Source organism: Girardinichthys multiradiatus, chromosome 14 (assembly GCF_021462225.1).
Source record: "Girardinichthys multiradiatus isolate DD_20200921_A chromosome 14, DD_fGirMul_XY1, whole genome shotgun sequence".
In the NCBI taxonomy this organism is placed as follows: Eukaryota; Metazoa; Chordata; class Actinopteri; order Cyprinodontiformes; family Goodeidae; genus Girardinichthys; species Girardinichthys multiradiatus.
Window position 1 is genome coordinate 44,081,910 of NC_061807.1, and position 22,403 is coordinate 44,104,312.

Below are 22,403 nucleotides of genomic sequence, written 5' to 3' on the forward strand. Positions count from 1 at the left end.
TAGACGCAGCCAAGGGCCGGAGGGGGTCGGGTTTGGGGGCCAGTGGATTTCGTTTCTTCTTTTTGCAGATGACGTGGTCCTGCTGGCCCCCTCTAGCCAAGAGTGTGAAGCGGCTGGGATGAGGATCAGCTCCTCCAAGTCCGAGGCTATGGTACTCGACCGGAAAAGGGTGGCTTGTCCTCTTCAGGTTGGAGGGGAGTTCCTGCCTCAAGTGGAGGAGTTTAAGTATCTCGGGGTCTTGTTCACGAGTGAGGGAAGAATGGAGCGGGAGATCGACAGACGGATCGGTGCGGCTGCCACAGTAATGGGGGCGCTGTGCCGGTCCATTGTGGTGAAGAGAGAGCTGAGCCGAAAAGCAAAGCTCTCAATTTACTGGTCGGTCTACGTTCCTACCCTCACCTATGGCCATGAACTTTGGGTCATGACCGAAAGAACGAGATCCCGGATACAAGCGGCTGAAATGAGCTTCCTCCGTAGGGTGGCCGGGCACTCCCTTAGAGATAGGGTGAGGAACTCGGCCATCCGGGAGGGGCTCGGAGTAGAGCCGCTGCTCCTCCACATCGAGAGGAGCCAGTTGAGGTGGCTCGGGCATCTATACCGGATGCCTCCTGGACGCCTTCCTCGGGAGGTGTTCCAGGCACGTCCCACCGGGAGGAGGCCCAGGGGACGGCCCAGGACACGCTGGAGGGACTATGTCTCTCGGCTGGCCTGGGAACGCCTTGGGCTCCCCCTGGAGGAACTGGAGGAGGTGTCTGGAGAGAGGGACGTCTGGGCGTCTCTGTTGAGTCTGCTGCCCCCGCGACCCGGTCCCGGATAAGCGGAAGACGACGAGTATGAGTAAAACCACTTCTGTTAGTTGTTTTGTACCGTCCACCAGGCCCTTACTCTCAATTTTTAAATCAATTTTCAGACTTTTTATCTGATTTAGTGTTAAATACAGATAAGGTTATTATAGTGGGGGATTTTAACATTCATGTTGACGCTGAAAGTGATAGCCTAAATATAGCGTTTATTGCTATCTTAGACTCAAATGGCTTTGCTCAAAACATTAACAAACCTATCCACCCTTGTCTTCATTCTCTGGACCTTGTGCTGACATATGGCACTGAGTGTAAAGACATAACGATATTTTCTCATAACCCTGTCCTGTCTGATCATTTTTTAATAACCTTTGAGTTTAATTTAACCAAGTACTCCACACCTGAAAGAAAATCTCATTATAGTATATCATTATCAGACAATGCTGTAACAATCTTTAAAGAATCTGTTCCACTTTTAATTTCCTCATTATCACAGAAAAACAGAGTGGAGGGCAATAATTTTGTTTCTTCCCCTTCACAAATTGATTCTCTTGTTCATAGTGTTTCTTCATCATTGTGTGGTCCATTAGACAATGAAAAAGAAGGTAATTATTCATAGGAGGCTGGCTCCCTGGTTTAATTCATAGCTGCGTACTTTAAAACACAATGTTAGAAAATTGGAGAGAAAATGGCGCTCTACACACCTAGAGGATTCCTACTTAATCTGGAAAAATAGCCTACTGTTGTATAAAAGACTCTTCGCCAAGCCAGAACAGCTTATTTCTCATCATTAATAGAACAAGAATAATCCTAGGTTTCTCTTTAGTACAGTTGCTAAACTTACAGCCATAGCTCTGTTGACCCATCCATTCGCTTAGCTCTCAGCAGCCATGATTTTATGGGATTCTTCCAAAATAAAATTGATTCTATTAAAAAGAAAATCTTTCACATACTCCCGAAGAGGATTACTTCATCCTCAGCAAGTGAGACAACATTGGAAATAACTGCAGAACCTGGTTTGTGTTTGGACTGTTTTGATCCTGTGAAGCTTCCTGAGTTATCAGAAATATTAGCTAAACCTTCAACTTGTATGTTAGACCCAATCCCAACCAAATTATTTAAGGAAGTGTTCCCTCTGATTACCAGCCCCATTTTAGATATGATTAATCTATCCTTAGTAAATGGATATGTACCACAAGCTTTTAAGTTAGCTGTAATTAAACCTTTACTTAAGAAACCTTCGCTTGATTGAGATGACTTGAAAAATTACAGACCTATATCCAATCTTCCATTTTTATCTAAATTCTTGAGAAAATAGTTGTTAATCAAATGTGTGAGCATTTCCACAGCAATGACCTGTTTGAAGAGTTTCAGTCAGGCTTCCGAGCTCATCATAGCACTGAAACAGCTCTGCTGAAAGTCACTAATGATATTCTCCTAGCCTCAGATAATGGACTTGTGTCTGTACTGGTTCTGTTAGATCTCAGTGCTGCATTTGATACAGTCGATCACAATATTCTCTTAGAAAGGCTGGAATATGCTGTAGGGATCAGGGGAACAGCACTAGGCTGGTTTAAATCTTATTTGTCTGACAGATTCCAGTTTGTTCATGTAAATGATAAATCATCTTTAAACTCCAGGGTTAATAGTGGAGTACCACAGGGTTTAGTACTTGGGCCAATTCTCTTTACTATAGATATGCTTCCAATAGGTAAAATTATCAGGCAGGATGGGATACATTTTCACTGTTACCTGATGATACTCAGCTTTACTTATCCATAAATCCTGATGAGCCCAACTAGTTAGATAGACTACAGGCATGTCTTGAACCTTGGTGTTATTTTTGACCAGGACACATCATTTAAATCCCATATTAAACAGGTTTCTAGAACTTCCTTCTTTCACTTCCGGAACATTGCCAAAATTAGAAATATCCTGTCCAGGAGTGAGACTGAAAAACTATTCCATGCATTTGTTACTTCATGGCTGGACTATTGTAATTCTTTACTATCAGGATGTCCACAAAATGCAGTTAAAAGCCTTCAGCTGATCCAAACTGCTGCAGCAAGAGTTCTGATGAAAATTAAAAAGAGAGACCATATTTCTCCTACTTTAGCGTCCCTTCATTGGCTTCCTGTTAAATCCGGAATAGAATTCAAAATTCTCCTCCTCACATATAAAGCTCTTAATGATCTAGCTCCATCATACATCAGAGATCTGATTGGTCCATAAATTCCTAACAGAGCACTTCGCAGACTGCAGGTTTACCGGTGGTTCCTAGAGTCTCTAGAAGTAGAATGGGAGGCAGATCCTTTAGTTATCAGGCTCCTCTCCTCTGGAACCAGCTCCCAGTTTTAGTCAGTGAGGCAGACACCCTGTCTACTTTTAAGGCTAGGCTTAAAACGTTCCTTTTTGATAAAGCTTATAGTTAGAGTGGCTTAGGTTATCCTGAGCTATCTCTGTAGTTATGCTGCTATAGGGTTAGACTGCTGGAGGACATAATGACCACCTTCACTCTCTCTGCTACATTCTCATATTACTCTCAAATTTGTCATTATTTGCTGTTATTTCCATTTTTAACTTTATGTTCTCTCTCTTTTCTCTTCCTAGAAGCTACACCTGGCCTGACTCTGCATCTACCTGTGACACCTTTCTGGAGGGGGGCATCATCCAAGCTTCTGCTGGCAACAACTTGATGCTCACCTTCTACAGATTATCCACATGGTGCTGTCTTTCAGTGTTTAACCCTTTCTCTTTCCTAGACATAGCTACTGACTGAGCTTCTACTGTGACTAACTATGTGCTCTCTTTCAGACTCTAACCTTGAAAACTGGCTCAGAGTTTATCTGTTCTTTCTTTCTAGATGAAACCACTAAAGGAGCTACATCCACTAACATTTACTTTTCCTTCCCATAGAAAGTAGTCCTGGTTCAGTGCTTCTTTGTTCTTTTTGTGCAAAGTCAATGCCAGTGACTGTCCACTGTCTCTACATGCTCATTCAGGAGGAGTGAATGCTACAAGTCACTGACTGGATGCAATCTGCTGGGTTTCCTTAGATAGAAAAACTTTTTATCCAATTTGAATAAATAACTGAATCTGACTGCACTGTTCGATAGTTAGGATTAATTGGAATGTATGAACCTGACTTGAAATCTATATGATTTGATAGAATTGACTTAGCCCATTTTAATGTTACCAACCTTTCACACAATGCAACAGGAAACAACGCTCTCCAATTATTTTTTACCTCTGCCTCCCTCCCTGTTGGATGGAGTAAGGGGGAGTCAGGTTTAGCCTAAACAGACACAGGTATGATTGAGGTGCAAACACACCCTCCATTTCTGCTACCTGTGTGACCCCTTCTCTTTTCCAATGGTTATAATCAGTCTAACAGAGGGAGGTCTCCCCAATCCTTGTGGTTTTTAGTATAACAATGGCCACCAGTGGGCTCTACATGGACAAACTTTATCAGTTTATTATTTTACTTAGAGTTTGGCCATTTTAGAATGGACTATGTGTAGGGGTACTAACACTCAGTAGTTAAATCTAACCTCCCCAACAACCCCGCACCATTCCAAACCCTTTGTGGAGTGCCTTGAGATGACATGTGTTGTGAATTGCCACTATATAAATAAAACTGAATTAAATTCAATTCAGTTTAATCTGATTGAGCTGGAGTTGCATTGAAAAAAAGAATGGCCCAAAAATGTCTCTAAATGTGTGAGGCTTGTAGAGACAGGCCCCCAATGCCATAACAAATTCCGCCACACATTTCAGATTTGTACTTTTGTACAATAATAATAATAATAATAATAAGATGGTAATGATAACCATTTTTTCTTCTTTTTAATGGTTAATGCTGTCGAGTAGAGTTGAATGGTTTTAGAAGTGTGTTTTTTGGCATTAAAGGTCTATAGGCACTAGACAGAAAGCCTCTCATAGGTTAGGACCCAATGGAAGGCTGTGAATGTGGATTATTTGCAGCAATCCATGTTTTCCCAGTTTCCACTTACCATTTTATTTTGGTGCTGTGGGTGGGTTGCTTATGGTCTGCAGTCTGTAAGGAGTGCTGGTGTCAACACGTGAGCATACAGGGTATTTCATCATGTCACACTCTTGTGTATGTTCTGCTTCCCTCTGTGTCTGTATTAATAGCTGGGTGAATTATCTCGTTTTACTTTTTGCTCTAAAGGTGGCCCAGTCTGGCTTGCACTTTGACTCTTTAGTCTGAACTCAAGCGTCATTATTTCTTTTTCTATCTTTAATTATCTGCAGAGAAAGAACAAGGTTAAAAGCAAGTGAGTACAGATGTGTTTTAAATTAAACTTAAGTGGGTCAGTTGGAGCCTGTCTGATGTGTAGGGGCAGTTTATTCCACAGTTCATGGGCCACTAACTTAAATGCTAGATGACCTTTGTAAACCAGCCTGAACCTTGGTATGGCCAATAGATCTAAGGGATCTATACACAGGAGCCAGACTGTTCAGTGCCTTATAAGTTAGCAATAAAACTTTAATGTCAATTCTAAAATGAACAGGGAGCTAGTAAAGAGAAGCGAGTACCAGGGAAATATATTCTTTTAGTTCATGTCAGAAGAAAAACCGCAGCATTTGGGACCAAACGCTGTCTACTGAGGCAGGCATGACTGACACCAACACATAAAGAGTTCAAATATTCCAGTTCTGGGGTAATAAAAGCATGGATTACCTGTTCAAAGTTTTTAAAAGGTAAAACAAAGATTTCACTAAAGTCAAGTAAAGTGGTGTCACTCTAATTCATAAAGTCTTCTTAAATCAGAGCACCCCTCGTACCTCCAGGTGCCTCCTGTTGATCTCGTAGATAATGTCCAAGTGTCGAGGTAGAAGGTTCTGGAACAAGTCGACAGGCCAGCGCTCCAGTGCTTCAGGCAGGACGGTGTGGTTGGTGTAGGCACAAGTGCGAATCACAATGTCCCAAGCCTGCACACCATCAGAACAAATCATACAGTTTGGGTATTTTGGGGCATTTTCAAAAGGTCAATAAAGTCAGATTCACTGTCTGAAGAAAAAAAGTAAGAGAAGAATAATTGCCTGCAAACACAAGAACATGAGAGAACACCCTCTGTGATTTCTTTGTTTTCGTTTAAGGGAAATCTCATACATCCAGTCATCCATAGTCTTAAAATCAGGTAGTTCATCATTACTGTTTTCATTGGAGTAAATCCCAGCTAGGCTGCTGCTTAAGCATAGACTATCTCTATCAGCAAGTGTTAGAAAGACATCAACCACAAACTCAGAAAAAACACTTATGGGCAGGATCATAAGATCTCTCCCAAACTACTAGAAGCCCTTCGTTTTACAGAGAGAAAGATTAATCACAAAGAACATTTCAGATGGCTGTCATTCTTCCCCGGAGTGGACGTCCCTATACATTTATCCCAAGGTCTAACCCTCCAATGCTCAGAGAAACTGCTGAGAAACAAACAAAACGAAAAAAAGAGCTTCACCTCTACAGGCATCAGTTGGCACTTTAAACGGTAAAGTATATGACAGAACAGTTTGGAAAGGCTGAACAAACACTACAGAGTTCAAAGTTGCATCTAAACAAAACAAGATTCCTGGAAGATTTGACGGTCGGATGATTTCAGTTTGTTCTGCAACCACATTACCTGCCGGGTGCCATGCTGTCGTAAAATTAGGTTCGATTCGATGAGGTTACTTTATCTGTTCCCCAAATGTAAACTCTGCGGCATACAAAACGGTTCTAGAGTTAATGTAAAGTCAGCTGCCCTACAGCTGAGCTTAGTATATACTGGATTATACAAAAGGACAGTACTGCAGCCTAGCAGCAAATCTCCACCAGTATGGTTGAACAAGGGTTGCAACAGCCCAGTCAAACTGCAGACCTTAACCTGATGGACCTTAATGAAAACACACACCTCTATAAACTATGGCATTGTTGTAAAGGGCCAAATGTCCTCCACAACACATGAAAGACTGATAAAACGATAAAAGGTCCAATAAGCTTTTAAACTGTGATAAACTCATGATTTGTAAAATCAGTGGAAACCTTAGATTAGGGCTGTCAAAATAATAAAAAAATGTATATAATCGAAACTAAACTATATATTCCTTCCTTTTGCTCAAAATCAATACAAACGGAGTCATTTTTCACCTTCCCAGGTTGGTTGTCAACTTCACACAACAGTGCTGAACACCCCCCCCCCCCCCCCCCCTGATAAAGACTCTTAAAGACTGACTTTCTGAGGTTTGAGAGGAATTTGAAAAGTTCAGTAAAGCTCCTCTATCTGCAACAGTGAAACAGCAAACATGCCCAATGGCACAAGCAAACGTCACATGCTTAAACATGAGCAACTTATAGAAAGCTCCATGTTTCCCCATCGAGGGATATGTTTCCCCACTGCAGACTTGTTGTGCAGTCTGCACTGTGCAACAACACTGTGCAACAACTACAAATGTGGTATGGTAAGTTGACACGTACACCCCATTACTGCTCTCTTTAGGAGTAAAAGAATTAGCAGCTAATGTGGCTAATAATAAAACATTCAATGGTTAGGGCAGAAACTAGTTGAACCTGTGGCAATGTGTCCTTCTAGTTGATCCCCAAAGAAAATATGATAAAATCCTTATTTACACTGTAAAAACAAATCTGTGTTTCCACTAATTCCACAATTATATCCAAGGTACAAACTTTCTTAAAGGATATCATCATTTTGGTACAGTCGTCTTTTTTACTTTTGCTGGGTGATGAGTTTCCTTCTACTGGTTTTGCCCTAATTAAGGCAATGAAAAAAAAACAATTTATTTTTCTGTTCTTTATTAGAAAACACCCTATGCCTTCAAAAAAAGGTGATTGAATTATCAAGAATTTTTCTTTGCACTGGTATCAAGTTTGAAATGATTAGTATCATAGCAACTCTCAAAGTAATGGCATCTACCTTCTCCCAGTCAAGTTTCTCAATGTCCACAAGGATCCTCATCAGCTCAGGAATAGCGAGAGCAGGGTGAGTGTCATTCAGCTGGATGGCCACCTAGACAGAAACACAGAACCACAGTGGAAAAACTAATTACGGACTCACCCAAAGTTAAATTACAGATCTGGCAGCAGATGGAAGCTAAATCTGCAAGGTCTTCCTATTTATATATAACTCAATATGTGGAGGTCCTTCTGATTTATAGGTAAATATAGTGAAAATCAATACTAGGAGCAAATATTAGTGTAAGTATAAATATCTTTAAGGGCCACAAATGAAAAAGGATAGATATCAGAATGTGATGAAGCTGTCACCTTATCTGGCATCTTAGAAAGGTCTAATCGCACAAACTCTGTGGAGCCAAACTTGGAGGCTTTGAATCGCCGGATGATGTCTTGAAGAGTCGCTGCTACAACAAAGTACTCCTGCTTCAGACGCAGCTCCTTCCCCTCAAAAAACTGAAGAACAAAGACAGAGTTGTGATGGTCTCATTTTCTCTTTTGTGTAGCATCTACTATACTAACAAACCTGCTACAGGTTTACGGTTATTCTTGTTGTTGTCACAGAGTCAGAATGGCTCAACTAAAAGAAATAAATTAAGTGCTGAAAATGTGACAAAAATATTGAAGGACCCTGAGGCCAGCACCAATCCACAATCGCATCCTTTTTAAAATGTGGATGGAACCTTTAATGTATGAAGTTCTCATCTAACAACTGGAACCTTTTAAAGTTCTCCTTGGATGGATCATATGTAGGTTTTCTATAGAACAATAAATGTTGTAGTTAGGAGGTCTATGTTTATTCTTAGAAAATACATTTAAATATCATTTTCCCTGATGCAGATATTCTTTTCATTTTTCCAAAATATACATAATCATTAATTAGATGATCATCTTGGATTGAATTAGAACGGAGACTGGAGCCAGGCCTTCTCGTAAAACATCAGTCTAATCCGCTTTTAAAAGAATGGTCAAAAGTTTCAGTGAAGACACTCCTAAACCTGGACAGCTTTCCCAGGAGAGTTGAAGCTGCAATAGCTGCAAAGCGTAGACCAACCTCATATTGAACCCTATCAAAAATGGGATGTCACTTTTCATATGCAAGTCAAGGAAGGTGAATGAATACTTTTGGCAATATAGTGTATATAAGCCTTAGTGGAAATAGAAAAAGATTAAGAAGAAGTATGTACATACATGGGTATGTACAGCCGTTTTTTATCATACAATACTCACAAAAAAGTCCCGATATTCAGCTTTTGGGTGAAATTTCAGGATGAACCCAACATACATCTATAACCTTCACAGGTTAACTTAATGTGACCTTCACTAAACATTTGAATGCAGGTGTCCAACTGTTCAGTGTTTCAGTTCTTTTTGCACAACTATTGTTCTCCAACAAGGAGAACAGAAAAATTCACAACAGGTGTTTGATCCATGAATCGGCCAATAAACGTCCTGATTCAATCAGAGTTGGTATTTAAACAGTCCTCCTCATGCTGTTCACATTTTAACATCCTGAGAACAAGACAGCATCTAACAATTGATCAACAGCACCTCCCCATTGCGAGGCTTCTAACAGGATGTTCTCAGATGGAAGTGGCCACTGAGCTTAGAGTGTCAGAGTGTCGTCAGCTGGTTTCTACAGAGAGAATGGAGGAGTCACAGAAAGGCATAGAAGTTGACATCCTTTGGCCACCCTCACTGTGAACAGTTCCCTGTGGAACCACATGATAAATGCCACTCAACTCAAGGCGCATTTAAGGGAAATGAGATGTTGCCATCGATGTTGGAGTCATCAAGGAGAGCGATATACATCAGCCACTGTTGTCACCAGACGAACCTTGGGTGGTGGTGGTGGTACAGTGTGGGCAGGTGTGTCTAGTCAGTATAGAACTACCCTACACTTTGTGGTACACTGACAAGCCCATACTACCTGAATAACATCATTAATCCAGTCATTGTGCCCCTGAATGAACAACACAGGTCTAATTTCATCTATATGGACGACAATGCTTCAGCTGATGGAGGTCACATCATTATGGAACAGCTGCTGGAGACTGCGGTACCTGGAATGGAGTGGCCTGCACTTTCTCCAGACCTGAATCCAATAGAAAATCTGTGGGATCAGCTGAGTCAATGTCAGAGATCCTTCAACAAGAGTGGGATGCCATGCCTCAGCAGACAATAGGTTGACTAATGAACAGCATGAGACGTTATTGTCAAGCTCTTATTGATGCTCAAGGTCACATGACACGTTATTGAGACACTGACATTTTCTGTTGTGGTATACCCACCATTGTTGTTGGTTTTTGTTTCCATAAATAGTTTCAGATGAGGAAATAACCATTGAATGCTTCTACTTAAATCCCCTACTTTAATTATGTAATATCCCTGCATGAATTTTTATGTTTTCCATAAATTTCACCTCAAAGTCAAACATCCCTAACGTTTTGTGAGTAGTGTATAAAGAAAAGAAAAAAGAAAGGCAGGTTGTGGTAGTGTTAATGTGTTTATTTTGTTTCACAGCACAGTAGCTGATTACCCAGGATGTAAGGTGTTTTTTGTGTTCAGAGAGACAGTCTGGGAAAGAAACTGTTTCTGTGGTGGTTGGTTTTTGCCATTAGTACTCTGTAGTACCAACCTGAAGGTTAAAGACTAAACAGCTTGTGATCAGGATGTGAGGAGTCTACAGAGATGTTCTCTGCCTTCTTCCTGACACTTGGCATGTACAAGTCTTGGATGGAGGAAATGTCAGCCCTGATGATCCTCTCTGCAGACCTAATAGTTATTTGCAGTTTGGACCTGTCCTGTTTTGTGGATGAGCAAAACTGATGGGTAAACACAGGACAGACTGAATAATGGCAGTGTAGAAGATGACCAGCAGCTCCTGTGGAAAGTTGTACCTCTTGACCTGCTACAGGAAGTACAGTCTCTGTTGAGCCTTCCTCTAAACAGTGTTTATGTGTGAGGACCAGCTCAGGTACCGAAAAAAAGCTGGTTCCTAGGAACCAGAAGTGATCTAAAGTAGATACAAGGTTGTTGAGGATGGTGAGGGGAGGCGATGTGGGGGGAGTTTTCTGGAAGTCTACCATCATGTCCACCGTCTTAAGCGGGTTAAGCTCAAAGTGGTTCTGACCAGACCAGCAGACCAGCCGATTCATCCTCTGTATGTATACAGTTTCGTCACTGTCCTGGATCAAACCAATGACAGTGGTGTCACCTGCAAACCTCTAGGGTATCACAATAGGGCCCGCTGATGTGTGGCCATTTGAGCTGTACCGCTTAATAGTGAGCAACAATGCACTGGTTTCTTCACCTCTGAAGGGAAGAAGAAACCAACTGAACAATATACATCTAGATACACTTTCTCACTTAATAGGTCTCTTTATTTTCATGACTATTCACATTGTAGATTCTCAGCAAAGGCAACAAACCAGTGAATGAACACAAGGAAACATAGTAAACCCAAAGTGTGAAATAACTATAATAATATTGTATAAACATATTTTTATATTTTAGATTCTTCAAAATAGCCACCCTTAGTCTCTCCATGAGCTTCATGAGCTGAAATGGTTTTCCAAAGAGTCTTGAAAGAACTTCCCAGAGCTTCATTGAAAAACGACCAAAGGTTAATATTTTAGTCATTACAGCAAAGAGCGACTACTTCAAAGAATCTGAAATATCAAACATATTTAGGTTTAAGCCTTTTTACAGTTTTACATATGCTACATAATACCATATGTGTTGATTTAATTTTGATGCCTTTAGTGAGAATCTACATAAAATGTTAATAGTCATAAACATAAAGAAAACTATTAAATGAGAAAGTGTGTCTAACATTTTGACCGGTAGTGTAGGTTGATTTCTCACCAGAATATCAGTGCAGTTTTTGTGTCATTGTTGTCCCTGAGAGACCAATAATCCACAGTGAAGAAACAGCAGCTCTCCCAGCACTGTATTTCTTACAAACAAGCACCACAGTTTTACTTCCACTCCTGATCTCTGTTTTCTTTGTGCTGTGTGTTTGACGCCAACTTTTAAATGGGACAATTATTGTTACCTTCAGCAATCATAAAATTCTGGGCTGAATGGAAACATCCACAGAGAGTTCTAGCAGATCCTAGTGGGTGGGTACAAATAATGAACTTTATGTCACACAGGTTGAACGGTTGAGCAGTCAGCAGAGCGGACTGGAAGTGGTTTTTCTATTAAACGGCCATAGCTGTGGCCCCAACAGCCTCCCCAGACCCCAAGCTTTTATGGTACACCTGCAGCAGTTCATAAAAAACTATTACATTTATAAGTACTGAGAAGGGGCATTGGAAAGATATATCACCAGTGACTTTAGGAGCTTCTACCTGTGAAAAGAAGTACTAAAGAAAAGCTCCTGGGAGATTGGATTATTAACTTAAAATAAAACGTGGTTGCTTGGTTGTGTCTGGGTAACAACAACAAAAAAAACACACTCACGTTGTCATTGGGGTACAGAACCCTGGAAATGTTCTCAGCCAGGTTTCTGTCCAGGACAGCTTGGATGTAGCCACCAACATTAACTGTGGGACAACAGCTGATTAAGTCTGTGTTTGACTCTCAGTTCTGACTAAATGTCCTCAGATGTTTCACTAAGTAGATTTTCAGGATGTCAGTGATGGCACTTTTAAAATAATACAACCAATACGTACAGTCTTTGAGGTTAAATTCACAGGGGGCCTTAGCAGACCAGAGTCTCATAGTGTTAACGATGTTGTTCCTGTAGCCAGGAACCGGGGTGTCGTAGGGAAGAGCCAGAACAACCTGGGTTAAAACAACAAAAACACAAATCATTACTCTGGTTTTTGATGTGTTGCTCTCTGCAGTGTGCTACAGCGTGATCTGTGAGATCAAAGTGACAAAAGGGTTTAACATGACCTTTCTATTGTTAGCAACATGGTTACCATTGATACGATATTGGCATTTCTTTTCCACTTGTTCTGAATTAAGAGGCAATCTCCCCAAAAAACATGTGGAACATCTCCAAGATTCCCCCAATTTTTCTGCAGAATTGTCATAATGTTGTTTTCAAATGTGTAGAAATGACTAGAGGTGTTAAAGTATCTTATCATCAGATCTCAAATAAATTCCTTCCAAAATTAGGTACCGATTCCTTTGTTACAGTTTACTCAGAGATCTTCCTATATATCCTCTTTCACTGCAGTATTTAGTTCTAATATCCATTCTCCTTATGTCCAAAGTGTTCTGTGAAGCATCTGTCACTAGTCTTTGAAAAATAATGGACATTTTACTAACTAGCTATTTCTTTTTCTGGGCCATGATGTGTTTCATTTGGACACATTTGATGTCGTTAGATGGGAGAGAAAACTGTTTATGGAAAACTGATGCCTGCTCCATAAAATAAATGGTTTATTTGATGGAGACATTTATCAAACTAATTTCTAATACCACTGCTCCGTGTAGAATGGAGGAAAAATCTAATGTAGTCTATGACTATTAACTAAAGGAGATCTCTATAAAGGTGTTCCTCTTACAGCCAGGTGATTCTATTGAGGAGCCATAGGGATTTGGAACTGTTCTTTAAGTCAAAGCCAGTCATGAGTAAGAAAAACTTTTCTCAATATATTCTTCGGTATGTTAGTTATTTCGAGAAGCTTTTAATTTGCAAACCTTCAACCAACTTTGTCTCTGATTAGGAAATTGTAATCTTTAGAGCGTACGAACTAAAAATGGGAAGCTAGGCTGTTGAAACAGAAAAATGACACAATAAGCTTTGTGCTCTTAACTAGGGGTGCATGTCAGTTAAATCATATGGAGCCAAAGTCAGGTGAGTTTGCTGATAAGATTTTCTATGACAGACCTTTTGTTATCACCACTGCACTGATTAGAAACACAACTGACTGATTAAGTTTTAAAGAACTTGTTCTCCTCATTATTCTGTGGGTTGTGTCTCACCTCAGGAATTTGTTGCACAATATTAAAAAATCCCAAAAGATCAAAGGTGTCTTTTTTTAAATATAATTTTCCAACAACACAATCAGACGATGATCTGTGTCAAAAGGTAAATTTGATAAAGACCTGGCACTAACATCCATCCTGGATGATCCAGTCACATCTGGACAGCCTGAAAATGTTGAGAGGGCTTTTCTTCTAGGAGGTGTCTGTGACATTGGACACAGTTTGAATGTAATATGGTTCAGTGAGTTTTCTTTGAAGTGGGATGTTTGTTCTGGTCGTTGTTAGGGAAACCATCATCAGTTGAATCTGAGACAGCACACTGATGGTGTTTGATTCACAGAGCTATGTGCACAATAAAGGAGCATAGAGCAGCTCACAGCAAGCAGTCTGGTGTTTTACTGCAGGGCTATTTCTAATGGCTTCAAATCTTCAGCATCTTTGTTAACTGACACATTAAGTTTACCAAGACTTTAGTGCAAATAGCTCTACAGAATAAAACTTAGGTCCATGTGAATCTAAATATGTTAAAGCTTACAGGGGCTACAGGAGATCCTTCCTGCCCACAGCCATCAGCATCTACAACGGCTCTTTGAAGAAACCTTCATAATATGAGCTATAACAACATTTAATTTCCCTTTGGGATTAATAAAGTATTTTTGAATTTGAATTGAATTATCTGATGTAACTTATTTTAAACATCAGTCGACCTGTTGATGCTAATGTATGAGGCAACTGCATGTTTAGTCGCTGATAAAGAGTGTAACTCCGATCCGATTATTGATCACACTTAATATTATTGATCATACTTGAGGCTTATCATGTCTGAAAAGGGCCAAAGTGGCTCAAAGGTCAGAACATTAAAGATTTGAACCTGAGACCAGGAAACTGCCCAGATCTTAATCCCATAGGGAACCTGGCGTTAGTTCTGAAAAGGGAGGTGGAAAAACAGAATAAAACAAACTCTAATTGAGTCCAATCACTAAGATGTAAGAATGCATCACCACCAGTCAGGAGTTGATATCCAGCATGTCTGAGAGAACAGCAGAAGGTCTAAAGAGGAAGAGTTAAACTGTAAATATTAAATCTTTGTAGTTTTGGTTGTGTTAAGCTGATAGGAGCATATAAAAGATTTGTTGTTCTAATATCTGAAGAATTATCCTTTAGTAAACCATTGGAACAAATCTACAAATATTCAAGTTAGAAAACACAGCACATGTTTCATTTACAAACCTTCCAGCTATCTGTAAGAGTTTAAAAATGGTCAGCCATCAAAAATGAAGCTAGCAGTTCTAAGGAGGCCCAGATATGGCCTCATAAAATTCATTCTAACTACGGAGACGTGAAGCTTGGATTTCTTTGAGAATATTTTGAACTTCTAGTGAGTAACAATGCTTTCCTATGAATAGTTATTTGGGTTACATGATGGTGCTCCAGAAATATTAGCATCATATGAAATAAAATACTGTATATTCAGATTTAGTTTGTTAAAGCAGCCTCTGCAGAAACTGTATAAATCTCTGATCCTGTTGTGTCTGTTTGATAAGCTTGAATCCCATCAAAAACATTGTTTTACTCTGGTTTCAGTTATTTCTCTGGCAATCCTTAAATCAGTTCAGCTGAAGAGGTTTATTGGTTGAATGCTGACATCTGTTATAGGGAGACCACCTCAGTGGTTAGTTTACAATTGATTTGCATGATTTCAATCTGAGAATGGACTCTAAATATGTAGTGTAGTAAATACATCTCAACTACAAAGGACTGAATCTTCTTTTCTCTCTTTTTCTATAGAGAATTGGTTTATTGATTAGATACACTGTTTCTTCTGAAGCAGAGTAAAGAATGATTGTAACTCTGTGTCTGTTCCTACTAACCTGTGTGTCAACCCATTTCACACCTTCAGGTGTGTGTTCCACCCTGCCGTAGAACTGGACCGGGCGCATGTACTCAGGGCGAGCCTTCTCCCAGGGGTTACCGTAACGCAGCCAGTCATCTGCTTCTTCTACCTGGGTAGAGGAGTCGGGAAACAAGCAGTACACAAGGCGCTGTTACTCATGTCCATCTGGTACCCTGCCTGGTAATGTTCTGTGGTAAAATGTTCTGCTATTAATTTACTAGTTACTGCTTTGTGCTGTGTTTTCAGCTCTAAACTGGCTTAGTGGTTGCTTCACCATTGAAGGCTGTACCCGAGAGTGTAACACACATCCAAAGCCATCCATAATTCCTAGATATCCAGGGTTCCTACACCTTTTCATATGGAAATTCAAGACTTTCCCAGACTCAAAACTCTGGAGTTCTTGGTATATTAGGGAGACAACAAGAACATAAAGGAGAGAGTAGGCAAAGAACAAAAGAGAGAAGGAAAATAGGACACAAGGAAGAAAGGGCACAATAAAGGAAAGAATGACGAATCTGAAGGAGGAACGATACAAGGAAAGGACAGGAGGAAGGAGGACAGAAAGGAGGATACAAGGAAGAACAGAAGAAAAAACAGAAGGAAGAATGTAATAAAGGCCTGTTTCAATTTTCAAATATTTTATTAGGGCAAATATTGATCAAGAAAATAACTTTTCTACACAAAACATTTAACATTTCTTTATGTTGCACAACTTCAAATGAATTCTAACAGATGAAGTGTGGCATCCAGCTGTTCCATCTGGTCCAAAAGAGAAAAAAAGCAATCATTTATGATTGGTGCATACCTGCCAGCCATTGACGATTTTTTGATTAAAGATGCCAAACTCATAACGGATTCCATATCCGTACGCCGCAAGGCCCAGTGAGGCCATGGAGTCCAGGAAACAAGCTGCAGAAAACACAAGCAAGAATCTGTGAGATGTGAAACGGATCTGTATAGAACCTTTCTGCCAGCATCTGGCCCGGCACTCACCAGCAAGGCGACCCAGCCCTCCATTTCCTAAGCCAGCATCTTCCTCGATGTCCTGCAGCTCTTCCATGTCCAGACCCAACTGAGGAACAACACAATGTTTCAGCTATATATAAATATATATAGCTATATAGACATAGAGATAGACAGATAGATAGACACAGACAGTCAGATAGATATCTATATCTATATATATATATATATATATATATATATATATATATATATATATCTATATCTATATCTATATATATATATCTATATATATCTATATAGATATATATATATATCTATATATATATATAGATATATATATAGATATATATATATGTATATATATAGATATATAGAGATAGATATCCATCTCTATTTATATACACGGACTGGTTCGAGCTGATAGAAAGGCAAAAGTAACTCAAATAACCACTCGTTACAACCAAGGCATGCAGAAGAGCATCTCTGAATGCACAACACGTCGAACCTTGAGGCAGATGGGCTACAGCAGCAGAAGACCACACCGGGTGCCACTCCTGTCAGCTAAGAACAGGAAACTGAGGCTAGAAAAGCACGAATCATCACAGACTGGTTTCTTGAACATGACAATGAGTTCACTGTACTCAAATGGCCTCCACAATCACCAGATCTCAATCCAATAGAGCCAGTACCTTGTTGGATCTATCCCACGAAGGATGGAGGCAGTTCTGAAGGCAAAAGGGCTTCCAACCCGATACTACCAAAGTACAGGGGTTGGACAATGAAACTGAAACACCTGTCATTTTAGTGTAGAAGGTTTCATGGCTAAATTGGACCAGCCTGGTAGCCAGTCTTCATTGATTGCACATTACACCAGTAAGAGCAGAGTGTGAAGGTTCAATTAGCAGGGTAAGAGCACAGTTTTGCTCAAAATATTGACATGCACACAACATTATGGGTGACATACCAGAGTTCAAAAGAGGACAAATTGTTGTTGCATGTCTTGCTGGCGCATCTGTGACCAAGACAGCAAGTCTTTGTGATGTATCAAGAGCCACGGTATCCAGGGTAATGTCAGCATACCACCAAGAAGGACGAACCACATCCAACAGGATTAACTGTGGACGCAAGAGGAAGCTGCCTGAAAGGGATTTTCGGGTGCTAACCTGGATTGTATCCAAAAAACATAAAACCACGGCTGCCCAAATCACGGCAGAATTAAATGTGCACCTCAACTCTCCTGTTTCCACCAGAACTGTCTGTCAGGAGCTCCACAGGGTCAATATACACGGCAGGGCTGCTATAGCCAAACCTTTGGTCACTCATGCCAATGCCAAACGTTGGTTTCAATGGTGCAAGGAGCGCAAATCTTGGGCTGTGGACAATGTGAAACATGTATTGTTCTCTGATGAGTCCACCTTTACTGTTTTCCCCACATCCGGGAGAGTTACGGTGTGGAGAAGCCCCAAAGAAGCGTACCACCCAGACTGTTGCATGCCCAGAGTGAAGCATGGGGGTGGATCAGTGATGGTCTGGGCTGCCATATCATGGCATTCCCTTGGCCCAATACATGTGCTAGATGGGCGCGTCACTGCCAAGGACTACTGAACCATTCTTGAGGACCATGTGCATCCAATGGTTCAAACATTGTATCCTGAAGGTGGTGCCGTGTATCAGAATGACAATGCACCAATACACACACACAGCAAGACTGGTGAAAGATTGGTTTGATGAATATGAAAGTGAAGTTGAACATCTCCCATGGCCTGCACAGTCACCAGATCTAAATATTATTGAGCTACTTTGGGGTGTTTTGGAGGAGCGAGTCAGGAAACGTTTTCCTCCACCAGTATCACGTAGTGACCTATCCACTATCCTGCCAGAAGAATGGCTTAAAATCCCTCTGACCACTGTGCAGGACTTGTATATGTCATTCCCAAGACGAATTGACGCTGTATTGGCCGCAAAAGGAGGCCCTACACCATACTAATAAATTATTGTGGTCTAAAACCAGGTGTTTCAGTTACATTGTCCAACCCCTGTACCTAATAAAGTGGCCGGTGAGTGTATAATACTGTGTCATCTGAAAACTTGACAAGACAGCTGTTTTCCTGAGAGGATCTACAGCTGTCTGTGTGGAGAATAAACAGCAAGGGATGTGAACAGGTTTCTATAGAGTCAGCATAGAAACTTTTTAATGCTTGAATGCAATTTAAAACTGTTTTTGACTTCAGTTATCAGGTCCTGATCTATGGAACCACCTCACCATTCTATTGTAGCTCTGGCTGTTTGTTTACAGTCCAGCCCTGCTGGAAGGGGAACGTCTGGATAGGACACATGGTGCCGCACACCATTGCACTGGCTCTAGGCTTTCCTGATTTTTAAATTACATCAGTTTCTATTTTTCTGTTTACATCAATAATTTAGTGCTCATGCACGGACCAGATTTTTTCTCAGTTTCGTTGTACTTGTGAAAATAACAAAGAATATTCTGATTCTGTTTCACAGCCTCTAACAGGTCTTCTTCCAGGATTGCCCTTGTATTTCACTTCAGTCATCTTAATACCTTTGACCAGATTCCCTGTTAATGCTGATGAAAAGCATCTCCATGGCCTGATGCTGCCACCACTGTGTTTTACCATGAAGACATTGTGTAAGCGTAGAGTTTACAGTGTGAGTTTCCACCAAAAATAGCATTTTGCATGTAGGACAAAAAAAGTCATGTAGTTGCACTGGACTAGAACACCTATTTGCATGGCTTGTGGCAAACTTCTTGTCACTCTTCCATAAAAGTTCAATTTGTGGAGCTCAATTTAATGCCGAGGGTGAAGACATGCTGTGTAGTGTTCGTCACAGTGGGATATGTATACACCTGTGTATGTACAAGGTCAGTTTCCCATCACTCCAAACATGATGAAATGTGGAAAGGTTCAATGGATCTGAAGAGTTTTCTAAGGTGCTGTAAATGTTTGACAGGGTTCAGGTTGCAAACACATCTCAAGATCAACTGCTCAGAGAAGACTACTGTTGTCAAAAGTATCATTTCCACTTTGATGTCTTCACTGACGTTCTTTATTGTAGAAAACAGTCGGGTGATTACAATACTTGACACACAGCAGAGCATCAGAGATTAAGGATCTCTCCCCATGTACAAGAAATATTTCAGATGGTTCTTGTAGATGTAAGATTTTAATTCAACAGATATAGTTATACAAGGCTGAAGTTCAGTTCATAAAGTACTTTTCAAAGTACCAGTGAACATGATTGAGAATCACTGATTCCCTTTACCTGGTAGGTGGCCTCATCACATGCGTTCTCCAAGCCCAGGTTCACCATGGTGTTCTGCAGAGTCCGCCCCATATAAAACTCCAGAGAGAGGTAGTACACACGCTGCAAAAAACATGAGAACAACCAGTGAACAATTGGTTTATTCCAATCCCACCTTGCTTGTTATAGAACCAGGTCTACTTCCTGATAAATATCTACACATTCATTCAAACTCTGACAGCATCAAAAAGATCCATAGAGGTAAAATATGCTGAAATACATTAATGAAGTCAGATAGGCAAAACAACAAATAAAAGTAAAAATGCTGCATTCAGAGCACCTAATGGTTCTTTTCTCTGTCAGGAAACTAAAGGAACTACTAGAGACAGCAGGGGAGTGTTTTTTATCTTTATCTTTTCATGTTTCCAAGAAGGATCACAGACCATCTAAAGCAGAGCATAAAGCCTGCTTTCAGCTCTGTGAGAGTGTCAAACTGACACTTCAGAAATCAACTCAACTGGATTTGTGTAACATGTTCTGTTTTGGAAATGTCACTGTTACGCACTGCAGCCTACATCCTTTAGTGTTAGTTGCCAAAGACTTCCATATAAATAATCATCTGATTGAACCATGACAGTTTGAAGGTTTAGATGTTAATGTCTGAATGACCTGTTTTCATTTTTGAGATGCAGAAATCTGCTTTGGATTACCTTCAGCCTCCAAGTTGAAAACTAACCATCTTTATTATAAAATTAAAGCAGAGAAGGTTCTCCCCTGCTCATAACCTTAAAACATCATTAACTAATTCATTATTAATTAAAATATAAATAACATTTTGATTCATTTATTAAAATATAATTACTTCTATTTTAATTTGTTTATTTTTTCAATATTATACAGTGCTATAAATGATCCATATTTAAAAAACATTAGCTGCAGCAATGGGAAGTTCCTCCCATTTTCTTCTAAATTTTTACTTTTTTTCCTACCGGGCACAGCTAGGCAACACAGTTTTATGGATATTATATACAACAAATATATTATGAAGACCTTCTGTTTCCTTGGAGGACATGGAGATAAACCAAGTGATAGAAACGTGAAAGAATGGCTGTGCAGTATTTACGCAGCAGCAAAGTAGGTGACATGCCAAACACACAGAGCGTGCCTAACATGTCATGCAGCTGGCTCAGTTGGCTCATACACTACGTGACCTTCTCAGATTTAGCAACTGAGCAGCAACAGAGCAGCTGATGCACATGGTTGAGGCATGCAGGACAGGGCTGCTTCAAAGCCAAGACTGAACTGGCATCTTCTCAAAGTGTGGGGCTGAAAGAATGTGTGATGTACAGTCCATGGCTCATGCAAAGCGGTTTCCATGGTGACATGACAAAGAACAACATAGCAACAGCATCTCGCTGAAAAGTCTTACTGGGACACATGGTCTCATTTTCATATAGACCTGATTTAACCAAACTGTTGAAACGTATAATGTAGCCCAATACAGAAAATACTTTGTTGTTTGTTTGTTGGTGAAAGTTGTGTGATAATGAAAAAACTGAAAAATAAAAAAATACTTCTGCATATGTTAGTATTAAAATTGAAAACAAGAAATCAATCCAGGATATTGAGCTAGAAATTAGTTGGATATCATTGACTAAATGAACTTTATGGCTCTTGAACGAATAAACATTTGGCTTTATTTCCATTTTTAATTATTAATGCCTGATGGACCCGTTTACTTTTGTTTTCTGAAAGTACAGTTCCTAATTATTTGATTCTTTATTTTTAAAAGATAATGAGAAAGGCATTCTAATTAAAAGTTAATTTTCTCCTTGACACAAGTGAAAACAGTAATATAGTAAATTCATATAAATGCTGTACTTGTCAACACAGATTTCATCCAGTTTTATCCGTTTGGTTTATGTTAGTTTTTTACAAAAAATGTGACCCATTTACTTCAATTGGAGGCGGTAGGGGACCTGCAAAATTCTGGTCCTCCATAGGGAGGGTTGGCCTAAAAAGTTTGAGGACCACTGTTTTATCTATGCTGTTCCAACAGAGGCTACTTTAAATCCGCTGTAATACAGACCACTAGAGGAGATCCTTCCTGCCCACGACCATCAACATCTACAGCAACTACAAAAACAAGTCTAATATGAGTTACAACATTTCATTTCCTTTTGGAATTAGTACTTTTTAAATTTCAATTATTGTGCTTGTGGCATACATTTTGGCAAGATATTTTTGTAATTTCTTAATTTTCTCTTGTATTACAAACTCTTAGATCTATCAAGGAACATGTTTAATTTTCCCCTTTTCACAGGTTAAAGTGTGTAGATAAAAAAAGACCTGTAAAAATCAGAACCAGCAGGTCAGACTTAAAATGAAACTGGAAAGCTTCATTGCTGCATCTCTAATCTCCAGTCTTTGCAGGACACTCATGTTATAAACAGTTCAGTTAGAGGTAAGGTGAGCCCCCCACCCCCACCCATCACTTAAAGCTGCCTCTTCCATCAGCTGACTGGTGACGGATTGTCCTTGAATGCCCTACAGGGACAAA

General features: G+C 40.0%; 1 protein-coding gene across 1 annotated transcript in view; it reads right to left on the reverse strand.

Annotated features, from left to right (window-relative positions):
- The window catches only part of LOC124880537 (glycogen phosphorylase, muscle form), a 33,293-nt gene that overhangs the window by 9,649 nt on the left and 1,241 nt on the right, over positions 1–22,403 (reverse strand). Inside the window, exons 2-10 of the mRNA XM_047385724.1 lie at positions 19,865–19,966; positions 16,607–16,685; positions 16,419–16,522; positions 15,591–15,722; positions 12,453–12,564; positions 12,241–12,323; positions 8,086–8,229; positions 7,736–7,828; positions 5,610–5,756 (exon numbers count right to left, since the gene is read on the reverse strand). Of these exons, the coding sequence (XP_047241680.1) occupies positions 5,610–5,756; positions 7,736–7,828; positions 8,086–8,229; positions 12,241–12,323; positions 12,453–12,564; positions 15,591–15,722; positions 16,419–16,522; positions 16,607–16,685; positions 19,865–19,966 (996 nt within the window). The remainder of the gene's footprint in view (positions 1–5,609; positions 5,757–7,735; positions 7,829–8,085; positions 8,230–12,240; positions 12,324–12,452; positions 12,565–15,590; positions 15,723–16,418; positions 16,523–16,606; positions 16,686–19,864; positions 19,967–22,403) is intronic.